This window comes from Rana temporaria, chromosome 4 (genome assembly GCF_905171775.1).
Source record: "Rana temporaria chromosome 4, aRanTem1.1, whole genome shotgun sequence".
Classification (NCBI taxonomy): Eukaryota; Metazoa; Chordata; class Amphibia; order Anura; family Ranidae; genus Rana; species Rana temporaria.
Window position 1 is genome coordinate 197771002 of NC_053492.1, and position 19223 is coordinate 197790224.

Below are 19223 nucleotides of genomic sequence, written 5' to 3' on the forward strand. Positions count from 1 at the left end.
ATACTTTGGCCGCCGCTGGGTGGAGTTTGCGTCGTTTTCCTACGTCGGGTATGCTAATGAGCATTTACGGCGATCCACGGCGGTTTTCGCGTTCGTTACGTCGTCGCTAGTAATTTTTTCCCGTCGCAAAGTTAAGCCTCTTTTTACATGCCTTAACTTTACACGAGCCATGTTAGAGTATGGCCGTCGTTCCCGCTTCGAATTTCTAATTTTTTTTTGTGTAAGACGTCCGGGAATACGAAAGTACGTTACGCACGTCGCCGTTCAAAAAAATGACGTCACTTCGCGCAAAGCACGGCGGGAATTTCCTAACGGAGCATGCGCAGTACGTCCGGCGCGGGAGCGCGCCTAATTTAAATGGTACACACCCCTTTTGAATTGGGCGGGCTTGCGCCGGACGTGTTTACGATACACCGCCGCAAGTTTACAGGTAAGTGCTTTGTGAATCAGGCACTTACGCTGAAAACTTGCGGCGGTGTAACGTAAACGGGATACGTTACGCCGCCGCTAGTGTACGTGAATCTGGCCCCAAAAGCCTTCTTTTGTTATGTAGTATTTTATCTTACATTAGATTATTTACCCTAAATCAATATAAGACACCAAACAGATCTTCTAGTTCCTGCAAGTCAGAAGATAGATCTATTCTGAGAAAATCTGACTGTCAATACATAAAAGTTTTAGTAAATTAAAAAAAAAAAAACTCTCTGTGTATAACTGAGAAAATAATGTGTGCAGCTTATAATACCACCAATATTTAATGCTTTTAGTGACTTGACCCTGTTGTGTGCTATGTAAATGTAACAACCTGTGTATGTTTTTCTGATTTGTAGACATGGATGCTGAGATTAATGGCAACACCCCAAACGTCTTTTTACTTAAAAATGACTCCATCACTGCAACCTTTGAAGGGATTTTGTCTGTGTCAGTGTCTGAGTATTCTGGGATGTTTAGTGCTGTCTCCAGTCTTCCAGACCAGTTTCTTGGGAAAACGAAAGGATTGCTAGGTATGTATCTATCTTATACTGAGAGTGCTGACCATGCCATGGACCCAGCACTCACAGGTTCCCATTATATCCTACTTTATACATTTCTTGTGCACTATTAATTCTTGTTTACTAACATAATATTTCATAGGTACCTGGAATAATGACCAGAGTGATGATTTCATGAGACCAAATGGCACAACCATCCCCTCAGACAGTTCGGAACAAGATATATATCACTATGGATTGCTATGTGAGTGCTTCAGTGTTTCACATGTAGCACTACCCCCGTAGGAGCTGCTGGTTTAGATTTCGGGCTTTGCACGTTACCTCAATCTATGTTGTCTTGGAGAAGTAACTTGTGAAGAAAGTAGAAGGTAGGAGGAGAAGAGGAAGGTTCAGGTACGCGGTACAGATCACTGGGGGAAACTTCTAAAGCTCCAACAGTCATGCACCACTCCCTTTTGAGTGGGTATTGCTCACCCGGATAGACCCCTCTCACCTGGCCTAGCAGCCGGAATGATGCACGAACCAATGCGATAACAGTCTCTGCCACAGACTGATTGAGAACAAAATGGATAGTCAGGAATCCTCTGCCACAGGATTTCAACCCCCGAACTTCCAGCCGTACAGTAAAAGAGCCTTTAAGCCGATCCGGCGAACTGCAGGGCGATTAAAGTTGTGGATCCCTCCTTAATAAGGTCACCAGGCCTATCCTGAGACATTAGCTTTTTGCTTGTCTCCTCCAGGGCAGATCCTCCCCCGGTTTCCTTCATTAAGCAGCTTCCTCTGCATTCAGATGGACAGATGGACAGCATGGGATCCCCTTTTAGAATCGTAGGCCCCAGTCAGCGTAACTGGGTCTACCTGACAGAGATGCAGCCTCGGGCCAACGTGGTCCAGGGGGTGAAATCACACACACAAACCTCGCGCCAGGAGTACCACGAGGCGAAGGACCCTGAACAATGGCGTCTGCCCCTTAGGTACCCCTTCCCGGGGAAAGATACCCAATGCACTATGGCTTGCATGTGTTCCAACATTGGCCTGAGGTAGTAACACCACCTACAGGCAACAGTGAGAAATCCTATCAAGCACAACCACAGCCAGAACAGAGGCTAATTTAAAGGGGTTGTAAAGGAAAAATGTTTTTTCCCTAAATAGCTTCCTTTACCTTAGTGCAGTTCTCCTTCACTTACCTCATCCTTCGATTTTGCTTTTAAATGTCCTTATTTCTTCTGAGAAATGCTCACTTCCTGTTCTTCTGTCTGTAACTCACCACCGTAATGCGAGGCTTTCTTCCTGGTGTGCAGAAAGCCTCTTGAGAGGGGAGGGGGCGAGCAGGCAAGTCAGGACACTCTCTACTTTGCAGATAGAGAAAGGAGCTGTGTGTTAGTGGGCGTCCTGACAATTCTGCTCGCCCCTCCCCTCTCAAGAGGCTTTTTGCACACCAGTAAGAAAGCCTCACATTACGGTGGTGAGTTACAGACAGAAGAACAGGAAGTGAGCATTTCTCAGAAGAAATAAGGACATTTAAAAGCAAAATCGAAGGATGACGTAAGTGAAGGGGTGAAGTGAAGGAGGACTGCACTAAGGTAAAGGAAGCTATTTAGGGAAAACATTTTTTTCCTTTACAACCCTTTTAATATAATTAAACAAAGTCTGAGCCCACTATTGGCTCAGACACCCACTAGATTTAGCATAGCGCCCCATTGATTGGGAGCAGGGTGCTACACACATTATCTCATAACATGATAAGCTTGGCCTTAAGAATACCTTTGGAGGCATTTTTGTCATTGTATTTCTTTCTTAAAGGAAAGGGTATTTATATATATATATATATATATATATATATATATATATATATATATATATATATATATATATATAAAATGTGTGTGTTAACTTATATAGTTTTGCACATTAGCTATTAGAGAAAACAAACACTAAGGCCGCGTACACCCGGTCGGTCAAAACCGATGAAAATGGACTGAAGGACCTTTTCATCGGTCCAAACCGATCGTGTGTGGGCCCCATCGGTCAGTTATGCTTCGGTCAAAAATTTTAGAACTTGCTTTAAAATTTAACTGTTGGACGCCTAACCGATAGGTCAAAACCGATGGTTAGTATGCAAAAGCATCGGTTAAAAACCTGTGCATGCTCAGAATCAAGTCGACGCATGCTTGGAAGCATTGAACGTTTTTTTCAGCACGTCGTTGTGTTTTACGTCACCGCGTTCTGACACGATCGGTTAATTAACCAATGGTGTGTAGGCGCATCAGACCATCAGTCAGCTTCATCGGTTAACCGATGAAAACGGTCCTTCAGACCGTTCTCATCGGATGGACTGATCGTGTGTACAGGGCTTCAGACCCCTTTCACACTGGAGCGTATTGCAGGCACTATAGCGTTAAAAATAGTGCCTGCAATACGCCCTTAAGAATCTATCCCCATTTACACTGGAGCGGTGCGCTAGCAGGGCGGTAAAAAAGTCCTGCTAGCCGCATCTTTGGAGCGGAGAAGGAGCGGTGTGTTTACCACTCCTCCTCCGCTGCTGCCCATTAAAATCAATGGGACATCGCGGCTATACCGCCCGCAATGCGCTGCTTCGGTTTTAACCCTTTCCCAGATGCTAGCGGGGGGTAAATGCGCCCCGCTAGTGGCCAAAATGCGCGGTAAAAATAGTGCAGTTTCACCGCCGACGCTATGGGCGGCACAGTGTGAAAGGGCTCTCAGGTTACCTTCTCAGCCACACAGAGAATGTATTGTTACTAATGAATTGGCTGACCTATATTCTCACATAAAAGCGGAGGAGCAATAAAGCAAAACTATTGTGTAGCACTGAAGAACAGGAAGTCGCTTGCCCTCATATATTTATTTATAATTACACATTATACATCAATCACAAGGTGCAGCGATTGAAAGTGAATATTGCAATAACAATTGCATTTTTATTTTATCTTTTAATGGATTATTATTTTTACTATAGTAAGTTTGGCTGGAGTTCTGCTTTATCACACACTGAAATGTTTATTTACAACAAGCATACATGCCTAAAAACATCGAAAAGAATATACAATGCCTTTAAAAGTATGATCTTTAGTGCTAGTAATTTATGATAAGCACTTTTCTTCTTAAAAGAGTTTCAGATTTCAGTGAGGACCTGTTCACACACCAGTGTCCATTCACTAAAATGAATGCATTATTATAACATCCCCACTTATTTTATCTTATGATACATTTTCTCCTAAAATATTTAATTCCCAAACATAAATGCCCCCAAGGTGTGTAATCTGTATTTTTCTTTCACATGAAGTGAACATTTATCTATTAAAAGCATTATTTCCTTATAAAATGTTTGATTGTGTGTTATCTTTATCATCTTTTCATACATCTTGTTTTTCTCTGATTAACAGAAACGATTTCCAACATATACAGTAACTTGTATTAGGTAAACCTGTATTTCTTATTCTTGATATTCTGTTTTTTTTTTTTTTTCATCATATAGGGGAGGCGAAATTGAATAACTTGTTTACATATGTTAAAATATTTGAAAGAAGCGTATTCATTCCAATTTTCTACAAAGATTTGATAGCTCAAAATTCAACACAGTATAAAGAGCTGCAAACTTTATGCGGCAACAACACAGAATGTATCTTTGATGCTATGAGCACCAACCAAAAAGAACTGGGCTTAGCAACATTACGTGTATCTGACACCCTACAGGCAATTAATGAAACTTTGAGTAAGTATCTTTATTATAACAAGTAAGTAGTTTGATTATTTTTACATCACAACATATACTGTTGTTTACCAAACTTGCTTGTGTAATTTATCAAAAGCAAGGAATATACAACCCCAACTTTTCATTAAGTCTTCAGGGTTTCCATTGTTATGGTTTTCAGTAATGGATATTATACTTGTCTGTTTCAGATGCTGAACCTCCTCAAATCATTGGCGATACAACCATTCTCACCTTCATGAACACCGATATTACTGTAACTTATACTTCCAATGTGACGGGTGTGACTTTTTCAGCTGACCCTAACACAAACGTGGACATTTTTTTGTTATGTGAGTAATTGCACATATTTAAATATGTATCAGCTGCTCTTCTTTTTAAATAGCAAGTTAGTGAGGTACACAGAAGATTGCTCTTAACAAACATTTTTTTTCTTCAAACAAAAAGCCTATAAAAGATGAGAAACATAATTTCACAAAAAAACATTTTTTATGTGAATGCTACTTATTAAACATTGGAAGAAAAAGAGGAAAGATCCCTGGTGTCGCACATCCATCTAGTCTTATAGTGGTATTAAAGAGACAACCTCAGCCTCGGCTCCTGCCAGGCCACGCCCCACAAGGTGTGTTACTCCACCCCCTGGAGCTTAGGTATGGGGATTGGGCACTTATTAAAACATGTTTGGTAATCAAAACCAGTAAATTACTAAGCATTTCCCTTTATATAATTCTCATACAGTATATCAAGCTGTTTTAGTATTATGCAAAGATTAATAATGTTGTATGTTTTTAACAGCAACTGGATCTCTAACATGGAAACCGACAAGTACAGCAGGATTTACATTCAACCTTGTAGCTACTGACTCCAAAAACCTGTCATCTGCCCTCCAACTCAACTTTGTGGTCTGTAACTGTAATCTTTCAGCTCAGTGTAATTACACCTTGGCAACGAAAATCAACAATAGCTCTCTTGCTGTAAGTCAGATTAATATCATATGCATGGGTAGTTCTAGTTTTGAGGGTTCAATAGCTTTCAAAAATACCAAAATGCTAAAAATGGGATGGAAAAGACCCTTATGTATCGGATACTGACCCCTGTACAGTTTTCTTATTTTATATCATACCAAATATTGACAGATTCATAAACAGAGTCTTTATATAATCTGTGGTTGAAAGTATTTGACCAAAGATCATTTAACATTTGCCAATCCCATAATAATAATAATAATAAATAAAGATAAGGCGATATGGGTTTTTTGCCTGACAAACTGGCTTTTTTCTTTTCATTATCTTATATATAAAATATATATCCACCTGCCGACCACCTAACTGGGAATGTATGTCATTACTTTGCAGTTTAATATTGGAGTCATGGCTGCAGCTAGATGCCATAACCCCGGTATTCAAATTTTCTGAAGCTGCTGCTTAGCCGTTGGATCACTTTTATGCCTCGTACACACGATCGGTTTTCCCGACTGGTTAACTGCCATGTTTGCTTTTGGTCGGGAAAACTGACCGTGTGTATGCTCCATAGCAGAACTTGTTCTCTTTTTTTCCCGCTGCGATTCTCAGTGTTTTTTTGCTTGGCAGTTTTCCTATGGAAAACACTGCAGTGGAGCATACACACAGCCGGTTTTCCCGACCAAAGCTGTCATGGCAGTTTTCCTGTCGGGAAAACCGGCCGTGTGTACACGGGAAAAGCAACCGAGCAGGTTCTCGGTTTTCCCCTCGGTTTTCCCGGCGGACTTTTGACCGCCGGGAAAACCGATCATGTGTTCGAGGCATTAGAAGTGGCAGGAGGGATCGTCCTCTCCTCCCGCCACTTTTCGGTGGTTCTTGGGCTTACCTGACTCATTGGGAACCGAACCGTCGCTGGCGGCACCTGGTTATAGAGATTAGCAGAGAAAAGACGGCTTCCGCTCATATCTATGACCTAGGAGACCTGGAGCGACATGATTTCACTTCTGGTTCACAAGGCTATTTTTTTCTTTTTTTTGGAAAGCATTAGATACATTTTTTTTATTGTTGTCAGAAGAAATGTCTACATTTCTTGTTTTCTTGTGACAGCAATATAAGTGATCCAAATTTTTCAGCGATCATTCATGTAAAACCAATGAGTGCTGTACATCTTTGCTACAGAAAGACATTTTTTTGTATAACAACATTGTTATCTTATAGTCTGCAAAAAAAAGCCTGTTGTTTACTGAGCTCAATATCTTATGCTACAATTTACTCATGCAACTAAGTTATCAAAGTGACTTATTCCTTATTGGATGGCTGAATTTCTGGTTTCAGGGCAGAATACTACTGATGTGTTGCCTCTTTAGCTAACCTACAGTGCCCTGGAGATTCTTGGTCATGTATTAAAAGTTTATTTATTAAACAACTTAGAAAAAACTAAGATAAGACTGATACAAAACCATTATAATGTGATGAGGTGATGATGCTCTATGTATGATTTAAAATTATTTTTTAAAAATGTTATGCATTTTTTTAATTGATGCGTTTATATAGTTTTCCTATTTATAGAAAATCTTTAATGCAGGGCTCAACGATTACATTGAATTCATGTAGCACATTTAGTCTTCTAAAAAGAAAGCAGAGTAGAAAGTATTTTCTTTCAGACTGTTGTTTTGAAGAACAGTAAAACCATTTAGATCACAGTGAGGCAGTACAAAATAAACCAAAAAGTCAGCCTTTAAAGTACTGTGAGATACAGCATTACTTTCTAATAACAAAATGTATTTAAATGTCCTCACTTCCAGTACAAAACCCTAAAACAAGGAGCTTGCCTCTGATTATGGTGGGCATAGCCATACAAATTATAAAATTTTGCCCCTTTTAGCTATAATTGCATCCAGAACCACTGGTGTATAGCACAGATATAGCCATCATTTTACAGAGGTGCTATTGCCAACTTGCACACAGCTGTCTCAGACTTCTTACTAGCACTCATCAGTGCTAGATATGGCTTTACTGACTCCACTATGTAGGCTTTGTGAGTCCAGGTAAGCAGTACAACCATAAAGGCTGCAGTAGGGTTGTATAAAAGCCTAAAACAGGCCAAAATAAATAAATTTCATGACTCCACCCACTTACACATAAGGAGAGACTGAGCTCCTTGTTTTGGGGATTTGTGCTGGAAGTGATATGTAAATATCTACTTTTATAAGAAGAGAATGCTGTATCAGACTGTCTTTCTCTAACAAACTCCATGCAGCCCTGTATAAACTGAAAAAGGCAAGGAGAGGGAAAGGGTGATGATGGGTCACTCCTCTGAAATATTCATTCTGTCTGTAAATTTGCGCTAGAGTTATTAACCTGCTGAGCAGTATTCCCGAGTCTGGCTCGGGGTGGAATTTCAGCACCAATAGCGGTAACCCTGAGCTAGACTGGGATCGCATCCCAGGATACAGGCAGGGAGTTACTTACCTAACAGAGAAAGTTTTCCCAATTGGGGTTTTTTGGCAGCTCAAGTAGACAAAAATAAGTTCAAATGTAATAAAAATGTATTTATTCACATATATCAAAAAAAGGGGGAAGGGATATTGGATTGCATAAATAGAACATGAGTTGCGGCACGCGATTCGACCCTAAAGGTCTTCTTCAGAGGTTTATTGTGTTGTGACTGAAAGGGAATATACAGAAGAATTACATTTACATTACATTTCATAAGTTTGCAATCAACCCATTTAAGATCACCCACCACTCTATTCATATAGAAATACCTTTCGTTGGAAAGGGGGGGGGGTTGAAAAAGGGAAGGAAAAGCAACAAAAACACGGCATTGTATCCGTACAATGAGAAAGAATAAATTAAATCGATCATTTACCGTTGATGAAATTCTCGGGAGTTACTTACCTTGTCCCTGGATCCTGCGATGTCTCCCCGCTGTGTGATCGAGCTGTCTCCACGCTTGATTCACACAGTACCAAGTGCCGCCGAGCTCCGTTCCCTGCGACGTTACGACGCACGGGGGCGGAGATCGGCGCCAAATTTCAAAAAAGTTAAAACACAATACACATACAGTATACCGTAATCTTACAGATTACAGTACTGTATGAAATAAATACACCCCCCCTTTGTCACTAGTGGTCTGTCCAGTGTTCTGCATGTACTTTTATATAATAAAAACTGTTCTTTCTGCCTGGAAACTGAAGATTGTCCATAGCAACCAAAAAGTGTCCCTTTACGTCAAACGTGCTTTTAGACCAGCTAGAAAACAGTGATAATAAATTATAATTACTTGCAGAATTGAGCGATAGCGATTTGTGGGAAAATTCGTCATCAAACACTAAATCTAATGACAGTGACAATTCTGCAACTGAGCAAATTTCAGTGTTTTTGATTTGATTACATTATTGAATAGTTTTTATTATAATTACATTATTATTTATTATAATTATTTATAGTTATTTATTATATTATAATTTATGATTTTGTGTATCAAACTTTATCATACCCGGAATGTCTACTAGACTCTTGTTTGGACAAAATTAAGTGAGTTATTCCTAAGAATTGCAGGCCTACAATATAAAACCACATATTTCCATGCAAAATAATGGTACAGCTTTCAGCACCTAAAATCTGAAAGAATCATTCCGCCAGGGAGGTTAAAGACCAACTGTATACAATATATTTGTATGCATTCTTTAGTATGGCCACATGAGATAATGGGTCACCTTCTCCCTTTTCTACCCCCAGCAGTTGGCAGCAGGTCCTGAATGCTGCAATATAATGATTATGATGCTGATCTCTGTGGTACTCTCCTGTGAATCCAGGGAGGCCTGATTTGCATTCTGGGAAAGTGGGGTTACTTGACAAGAAGTTAATGAGTCTGGATAGTCCTAGGGATAGTATTGCAGAAATTGCTGCAGCTCTGTAAATGCTTTTTTTTTTTTAGCAGAGCAGTTAGATTAGTCTGGTAAATATGTGAAGGCGCTTACACTTTCACCTGCTGGTTGTAAATGTAAACATGAAATATTCAAATGCACTATTTCATATTTATTCATCTAGAAATACTAATAACCAAAACTATTTTTTTTTCTAAACATACAGTAAATTACAATACATACAAAAGTACTACATAATGGGGGTTATTTGCGAAAGGCAAATCCACTTTGCACTACAAGTGCAGTCGCTATAGATCTGAGGGGGACATTCAAGGAAAATAAATAACAGCATTTTAGCTTGCACATAATTGGATGATAAAATCAGCAGAGCTTCCGCTCATTTCAGAGCTTCCCTTCAGATCTACAGTGACTGCACTTACAAGTGCAATTTCAAGTGCACTTGTAGTGCAGAGTGGATTTCCCTTTAGTAAATCAACCCCATAGTCTTTTAAAGCTTAATTTCTCTATCCAGTACCCAAAAGCAACCCATTCGCTAAAAGTGCTGTTAAATGGTGTCCCTATAAAGAAGAAAGTAAATACATACCTTTCCCGCAAATGCTGCTTCATTTAAGAAAACTCTGTTTTCTCAGAAACCAATACTTCCAGTTATATTGATTTCCTGTTCATCTGCTGGGCTCATTGACTTATTCTGTCAGCCCCAATGTCACTAATGTGTTCTATAGTGACACAGATGTTGGTGGGAAGAACCAAGGAGCTCAGCTGAGAATACTTGGACACTCCTGAAATCAAAAGGTTTTTTTTTTCCCGGAGACTTTAGCTGGGCAATTTTCTACAGGGGAGTGGGCAGTAGGAGAGGTAAGAATTCATCTTCTTCTTTATAGGGACAGCATTTAAATGTACCTTTAGTTAGCTGACAAAATGGCTTTACCAGGTAAATTGATGTTTAAGCAAAAAAAAAAAAAAACTTACAACAATAAAATAATAAACAAACATAAATAAGTTACGAAGAATACCTTTGCATAATGCCTCTCCAGACACCTCTCTAATGGGCTTATATGGAAAATCAATTCCCACAGCATGTTCAACAGAAATACCAGTTAATTCATGTACTGTATGCATATGTAAATGTACAAGAGCAAAATACAATTCATTGTAATGTTATTAGAGATACTATTTGCTAACCTGCTGAATATGTTCTTCTAATTAACAGATTGCTGGGTGTATTTGCACAAACAACTATACAGGAGAATTCTGCCAGAACCCACCCAATCCGTGTATTCAAGGCTGCTACCCTAATGTGACATGTGATAATACAACTGGCTGTGGACCATGTCCATCTGGCTTCTCTGGGGATGGGATCCATTGTACAGGTATATGTTGTATAATTGTCTTCCTTTCAGTATAGTATGCATATCTTCCACGAATATTGTTTCTATCTGTATATATTTAAAATATAGCTTACATTAAATGTTTAGATGTGTTTATCACACATAAAACAGTTATTTCCTAATAAACCTGCCTATCCAAACATTTGGTAAGGTTTTTTACCTTTACAAAGCGCCACTCCAGAAAAAAACATCAAGCATGTCGACCTTCCAAACAGGCAATTTTCTAACAATTTAACAGTTTGTGATTGTCAACAGCTTTGCCATATAAATTCATAAACTGTTGCTGATAAACTTCCTCCTTGTGATCCAAAGCTCGTTTGAAACTGTAATGCCGCGTACACACGATCGGTCCATCCGATGAGAATGGTCTGATGGACCATTTTCATCAGTTAACCGATGAAGCTGACTGATGGTCCGTCACGCCTACACACCATCGGTTAAAAAAACGATCGTGTCATAACGCGGTGACGTAAAACACAACGAGGTGCTGAAAAAAACAAAGTTCAATGCTTCCAAGCATGCGTTGACTTGATTCTGAGCATGCGTGGATTTTTAACCGATGGTTGTGCCAACTAACGATCTTTTTTTTTTCTACCGGTTAGGTATCCATCGGTAAAATTTAAAACAAGATTGCTTTTTTTTAACCTATGGATAAATAACCGATGGGGCCCACACACGATCGGTTTGGTGCGATGAAAACGGTCTATCAGACCGTTTTCATCGGTTTGACCGATCGTGTGTACGCGGCATTAGAAAACTACCTGTTGGCATTTGCAGTCTTAAAGCAGAGATCCAGCCTGTAAAAAAAAAAAATACATTTAAAGTCCCCAACTACAAATACTAAGGACACTTAGTAAGCTATGAATAAGCACTAAGGTTTGGTGTGAAACGCGTCAGATTTTACCCCACTTGCTGTGGCATGTATTTCATGTGTTTTTTGATTTTACAATAGAAGCAATAGTGCGGCTGTCCAGAACGTTTTCCCTTGATTTTGCATTATTCCATGCATTGCCAGCACCCGTGACTTTGGATCTGGTGAGGAAACCTTTGATTAGGATTCTGGAGCGGTGATTTCTTCTTTTTACTAAGGACACTTACCTGTCCAGGTATCCCACGATGTCGGTACCCCTAGCCGATTCGTCAGTCGGCTTTGGCTGGAGTCGCTGGCATCTTCACTAAAGCCCTGTACACACGATCGGTTTGGCCCCATCAGTTTGTTTTCCATCGGTGAAAACAAATAGAACATGTTTTTAATTATTCCTATGGATAAAAAAACAATTGAAAAAAATGATCGTCTGTGTGGAAGTCCATCCGTCAAAAATCCATGCATGCTCAGAATCAAGTCGACGCATGCTCGGAAGCATTGAACTTCATTTTTTTCAGTGTGTCGTAGTGTTTTACGTCACTGCGTTTTGGCACAGTCGGATTTTTGACTGATGGTGTGTAGGCAAGACTGATGAAAGTCAGCTTCATCGGATATCCGACGAAAAAATCCATCGGATTAGATTCCATCAGATATCCAATCGTGTGTACAAGGCTTAAGGGAAATAGGAAACAAAGTATTGCGGCTTCACAGCCTGTTTCCTACTGAGCATGCACGAGTCGTGCTGCGCTTTTCTAAATGATCTCACTGTCTTCTGGGACCTGTGTGTCTCCCAGAAGGAAGCAGGGGGGAAGGAGGAGGGGCGGGACATTTCGTAGATCGCCACAGTCAATGTGCGGCGATATTTACCCGGATGTGGGAGCAGGTACATGGAAGTAAATCAAGTGGAACTTGGTTCCTCTATGATTCCCTGTGGGGACCAGGGGGAGCAGCTGTCTGATTGGATGCTCGTGCCCCTTGTGACCTCGACAGCCATCTTGAGTCAAGGCAGTATCTACTTAAGACACTTGTTTCCGGGTTTGGTGCACAATTTGCGAGTAGTTAGTGTAGCGACAAGTTCCCTGTCTATCAGGGAGAGTGTTCAGAGGTAGGGAAAGATTCCAAAGGAGAAGGCACAGTGCAAGGACTATGGGCCAGATTCACATACATTTCCGCTACGCAGCGGCGGCGTAACGTAATCCATTTACGTTACACCGCCGCAAGTTTGCAGCGTAAGTGCCTGATTCACAAAGCACTTACCTGTAAACTCGCAGCGGTATAACGTAAATGCGCTCGGCGCAAGCCCGCCCAATTCAAATGGGGCGGGCACCATTTAAATTAGGCGCGTTCCCGCGCCGAGCGTACTGCGCATGCTCCGTCGGGTAAATTACCTGACATGCATTGCGCTAAATGACGTCGCAAGGACGTCATTGGTTTCGGCGTTAACGTAAATGGCGTCCAGCGCCATTCACGGACGACTTACGCAAACGACGTGATGTTTTAAATTTCGACGCGGGAACGACGGCCATACTTAACATGGCTTAGAACACCTAGGGCTCAGTCCTAATTTTACGACGCGTATCTCGACGGAAACAACGTAAAGTTAGAGCGACGGGTAACGCGGATGTTCGGGGATCGCCGTAACTAGTCATTTGCATATTCTACGCCGACCGCAATGGCCTCGCCACCTAGCGGCCGGCATAAAATTGCATCCTAAGATCCGACAGTGTAAGTCAATTACACCTGTCGGATCTTAAGGCTAGCTATGCGTAACTGATTCTATGAATCAGCCGCATAGTTAGGACGGGCGGATCACAGAGATACGACGGCGTATCAGGGGATACGCCGTCGTATCTCTTTTGTGAATCTGGCCCTTTGTCCTTTCTCAGTTCTAGGAAGCCTCTCATTTGGGTGTGTATCGGCCAGCCCGCATTCTCACTCGTTGCAGAAGCTGTCGGCATAATTTCAAGTGAACGCTTCGCTGTTACAATTTTTTAAGTGGTTTCGGTCAGCTGCGCCTATCCGATGGGCCCAATTGTGCATTGTTGGGAATTTTCTTACACCGTTCTCATTCACCTTGGCCTCTGTGTGATCACTGCTCATCAACACACCATGCTGAACCCTGATCATACCTGCAATGACTAAGGATGAGCCGAACACCCCCCCCCCCCCCCGATTCAGTTCGCACCAGAACAGGCAAAAAATTGGTTTGAACACCGTTAAAGTCTGTGGGACCCGAACATGAAAAATCAAAAATGCTAATTTTAAAGGCTTATATGCATGGTATTATCATAAAAAAGTGTTTGGGGGCTGGGTCCTGCCCCAGGGGATATATATCAATACAAAAAAAAGTTTTAAAAACTTACGTTTTTTTTGGAACAGTGATTTTAATAATGCTTAAAGTGAAACAATAAATGTGAAATATTCCTTATTTTTTTTTACCTGGGGGTGTCTATAGTATGCCTGTAAAGTGGTGCATTGTTCCTGTGTTTAGAACAGTACCGCAGCAAAATGAGATTTCTAAAGGAAAAAAAGTAATTTAAAACTACTCGTGGCTGTAATGAATGTAATGAATCGCAATACAGATAAGTCATTGAAAAAACCGGCATGGGTCCCCCCCCCCCCAAGTCCATTACCAGTCCCTTTGGTCTGGTATGAATTTTGAAGGGAACCCCTAACCACAATTTAAAAAAATTATTGCGTGGGGGTCCCCCTTTCAAAATCCATACCAGACCCTTCCGGTCTGGTATGGATTTTAACCTCTTGACCACCGCCCCATGTCAAAAAGACGTCCTCTTTTTAAAGTTGAATATCTCGATAACGGCAGCAGCTGCTGCCACAACCGAGATATTCATCTTTTCAGGGGGCGGTGGTGTACACGATAACGGCGGTCTCCGCGGAGGATTCGCCGCGAGATCGCCGTTATCGGTGGCGGGAGAGGGCCCCCCCCCTCCCGCCGCTCTCCCGCGCCCTTCGCCGCTTACCAGAGCCGTCGGTAGCGGCGGAGGGGATCGGATGTGTCCGGCAGCTGAGCGGGGACGGGACTGAAGGAGAAATCTCCTTCGCCCGTCCCCCATAGCTCTGCTGGGCGGAAGTGACGTCAAAACGTCAGTCCCGCCCAGCCTCTTAAAGAAACATTTTTTTTTTTGTCATTTGAAAAAATGAAATTTTTTTTTTTTTATTTTTTTTTTGCATTTAAGTCTAATTATGAGATCTGAGGTCTTTTTGACCCCAGATCTCATATTTAAGAGGACCTGTCATGCTTTTTTCTATTACAAGGGATGTTTACATTCCTTGTAATAGGAATAAAAGTGATAATTTTTTTTTTTTTTTTTTTTCAGTGTAAAAAATTATAAAACTAAATAAAAATAAATAAGAAAACCCCAAAAAAATTTTTTAAAGCGCCCCGTCCCGACGAGCTCGCGCGCAGAAGCAAACGCATACGCGAGTAGCGCCCGCATATGAAAACGGTATTCAAACCACACAGGTTAGGTATCGCCGCGATCGTTAGAGTGAGAGCAATAATTCTAGCCCTAGACCTACTCTGCAACTCAAAAAATGCAACCTGTAGAATTTTTTAAACGTCGCCTATCGAGATTTTTAAGGGTAAAAGTTTGACGCCATGCCACGAGCGGGCGCAATTTTTAAGCGTGACATGTTGGGTATCATTTTACTCGGCGTAACATTATCTTTCACAATATATAAAAAAATTGGGCAAAATGTATTGTTGTCTTATTTTTTAATTCAAAAAAGTGATTTTTATCCAAAAAAAGTGCGCTTGTAAGACCGCTGCGCAAATACGGTGTGACAAAAAGTATTGCAATGACTGCCATTTTATTCCCTAGGATGTCTGCTAAAAAAATATATATAATGTTTGGGGGTTCTGATTAATTTTCTAGCAAAAAAATTGTGATTTTCACATGAAGGAGAGAAGTGCCAGAATTTACCTGGTGGGCAAGTGGTTAAGGGGAACACTGCGCCAAAATTAAAATAAAATGGCGTAGGGGTCCCCCCAAAAATCCATACCATGCCTTTATCCAAGCACCCAACCTGGCGGGCTGCAGGAAAAGGGGGGGCGAGAGAGCGGCCCCCCCTGAACTGTACCAGGCCACATGTCCTCAACATGGGGGATGGGTGATTTGGGGCGGGGGGGGGTTAAGTCCCCCACCCCAAAGCACCTTGTCCCCATGGCTTTATCCCCACAACCCTTGCCCGGTGATTGTGGGGGTCTGTGGGTGGGGGGCTTATTAGAATCTGGAAACCCCATTTAACAAGGGGACCCCAGATCCCAGCCCACCCCTATGTGAATTTTTAAAGGGGTACATTGTACCCCTACCATTTCACCAAAAAAATTACAACAATTTAAAAAAAGACAAGAGCCACCTTGGGACAAGTCCTTGATTAAAAAAAAAAAAAAAAAAAAAATTTTCATTTCGAATGCCAGACCGAGAGAGAAAAAAAAAAGAGATGCAATAGCTCTGCCTCCATGAGCAGCTCCCACCGAATGACGCGTCTCCCGTTGTGACAGCTGTTAAATAGCTGAGGGCAGGGCCACCCGGTGACATGTACAGATGACCCCGCCCCCTCTGACAGCAGGGAGGTCACCCGTATATGTCATCAGATGGCCCCACTGCGTTTCCCGGTTTATAACAGCTGGCACAGCTGGAGTAGCATCACTCGGCGGGAGCCCACCGGCCATGGAGGCAAGAGTTGTTCCGTTTTTTTATTTATTTATTTTATTTTATAAGGGCCCGTCAACATGGGGACAAGGTGCTGTGGGGTGGGCGGCACAGAGCCCCTCCTGCCCCAAAGCATCCATCCCCTCATGTTGAGGGCATGTGGCCTGAAGGGTCTGGTATGGATTTTGAGGGGGACCCCTACGCAATAAAAAAAAAATTGTCGCAGGGTTCCCCTTAATATCCATACCAGACCTGAAGGGCCTGGTATGAAATTTGGGGGGACCCCCACGCAATTTATTTTTAAAATTTTAGTTTGGGGTTCCCCTTAATATTCATACCAGACCCAAAGAGCCTGGTAATGACCTTTATTTGTATTGCCGAGACCAGAAAATTCAATACAGCCACGATCAGTTTTAAATGACTTTTTTCCTTTAGAAATGTAATTTTGCTGCAGGGACTGTTCTAAACACAGGGAAAATGTGCCACTTTACAGGCACACTATAGACACCCCCCAGGTACGAAATTTAAAGGAATATTTCACTTTTATCGTTTCACTTTAAGCATTATTAAAAGCACTGCTCCCAAAAAACTGCCATTTAAAAAACTGCCACTTTTTATGACAATACCATGCATATAAGCCTTTTAAATGAGCAATTTTGATTTCTTACTTTTAAAGGGTGTTCCACTGATTTAGAATTTGCCGCGAACACTGCACATTGTTTGCTATTTGGCGAACACCCGATGTTCGAGCCGATCTTATGTTGGAATCAAACATCAGGCTCATCCCTAGCAATGACCAACAAATAATATTTAAGGGTCTGAAGAGAAAGGTGCATACTAATAAATATAGGTCTCATCATGAAGGTATTTTGGACTTTCTTGATGAGAGTGAAAGGTTCTTTTAAGTTGTTGTAATAGAGCAGAGATCCTCAAACCACGGCCCTCCAGCTGTTGCAGAACTACACATCCCATGAGGCATTGTAACACACTGACATTCACAGACATGACTAGGCATGATGGCCATTGTAGTTCCTGAACATCTGGAGGGCCGTAGTGTGAAGACCCCTGTAATAGAGCATCACCATACTAATTTTTTTTTTTTTTATAGATATTGATGAATGTTCTGCTGGTACCAATGCATGTGATCAAAACGCTAATTGTTCCAATATCATTGGAAATTATACCTGCACATGCAGAGAAGGATTTAATGGTGAGTATTCATTCCTATAAATAAATGTGATACCAAGTATCTGAGTGTACTGGGTCCATTGGCTACAGCAGACACCTAGGGGAATTACTCTTAATAATCTTGAAATTTACATTAGTAAACCAATCGTGAGTCATATATACCCAAAATCCTAGACATACAGGCCTTTTTATGCAATAAGGTTATGTTTAATATATTTTCTTCAAGTAGCAAGTATTTTCTTCAATGTCTGCAAAATCGTTGGCTTTGGAGTAACATACAAGTAAAGTTAACCATGCTCGAGTTCACTTGTCTACACTCACACTAGACAAGTGGTCCCGATCACACTTACATCATCACTCCTGCTACCCAGACCAGTGATCCTTGGTTCTGTACACAGTTTTTTTAAATGAGATATGTGGTCTGGCATGGTTTTCATTTACACAGCAGCAAGCAGTTCCAGACCACAAATGAACCCTGCCCAGGGCGTACCTAGAGCATTTGGCACCCAGGGCGGATCCAATATCTGGCACCCCCCCCACGTTAAAATGTAAAAACACCCCACTGTGCCCCCTGCATACCTCTGCATCCTTCAATATCTCTTTGTTACTACTGTGTACCCCTCTTCACAACTGCACCTCTGGACCCCTTTACATTACACAGCCGCCTGCACCTCTGCACCTCTTTACATTACACAGCCTCCTGCACCACTGGACCCCTTTACAATACACAGCACCCTGCACCTCTGGACCCCTTTACATTACACAGCCCCCTGCATCACTAGACCCCTTTACTTTACACAGCCCCCTGCACCACTGGACCCCTTTACATCACATAGCCCCTGCACCTCTGGACACCTTTACATCACATAGCCCCCTGCACCTCTGGACCCCTTTACATTACACAGCACCCTGCACCTCTGGACCTCTTTACATTACACAGCCGCCTGCATCACTGGACCCCTTTAAAATTACACAGTACCCTGCATCACTGCACCCCTTTACATTACAAAGCACCCTGCACCTCTTGACCCCTTTACATTACACAGCCCCCTGCATCACTGGACCCCTTTACATTACACAGCCCCCTGCACCACTGGACCCCTTTACATCACATAGCCCCCTGCACCTCTGGACCCTTTTACACTACACAGCCCTCTGCACCCCTTTACATTACACAGCACCCTGCACCTCTGGACCCCTTTACATTACACAGCACCCTGCATCACTGGACCCCTTTACATCACATAGCCCCCTGTACCTCTGGACCCCTTTACATTACACAGCCCCCTGCATCACTGGACCCCTTTACATCACATAGCCCCCTGCACCTCTGGACCCTTTTACATTACACAGCACCCTGCATCACTGCACCCCTTTGACATTACACAGCCCCCTGCACCTCTGGACCCCTTTAGATTATACAGCCCCCACAGCTATGGACCCCCTGCATGTTACACAGACCCCCTTCAGTTCACACCCCCTCAGTGCAGACACCCCCCTTAGTGAAACCCCCCTTAGTGAAACCCCCCCTC

The 19223-nt window shown here is 42.0% G+C and overlaps 1 protein-coding gene across 1 annotated transcript in view; it reads left to right on the plus strand.

Annotated features, from left to right (window-relative positions):
• Positions 1-19223, plus strand: part of LOC120936885 — a 218120-nt gene that overhangs the window by 108138 nt on the left and 90759 nt on the right. Inside the window, exons 33-39 of the mRNA XM_040349651.1 lie at positions 831-1004; positions 1135-1236; positions 4489-4725; positions 4914-5054; positions 5518-5696; positions 10785-10944; positions 17612-17713. Coding sequence (XP_040205585.1) covers positions 831-1004; positions 1135-1236; positions 4489-4725; positions 4914-5054; positions 5518-5696; positions 10785-10944; positions 17612-17713 — 1095 coding nt within the window. The remainder of the gene's footprint in view (positions 1-830; positions 1005-1134; positions 1237-4488; positions 4726-4913; positions 5055-5517; positions 5697-10784; positions 10945-17611; positions 17714-19223) is intronic.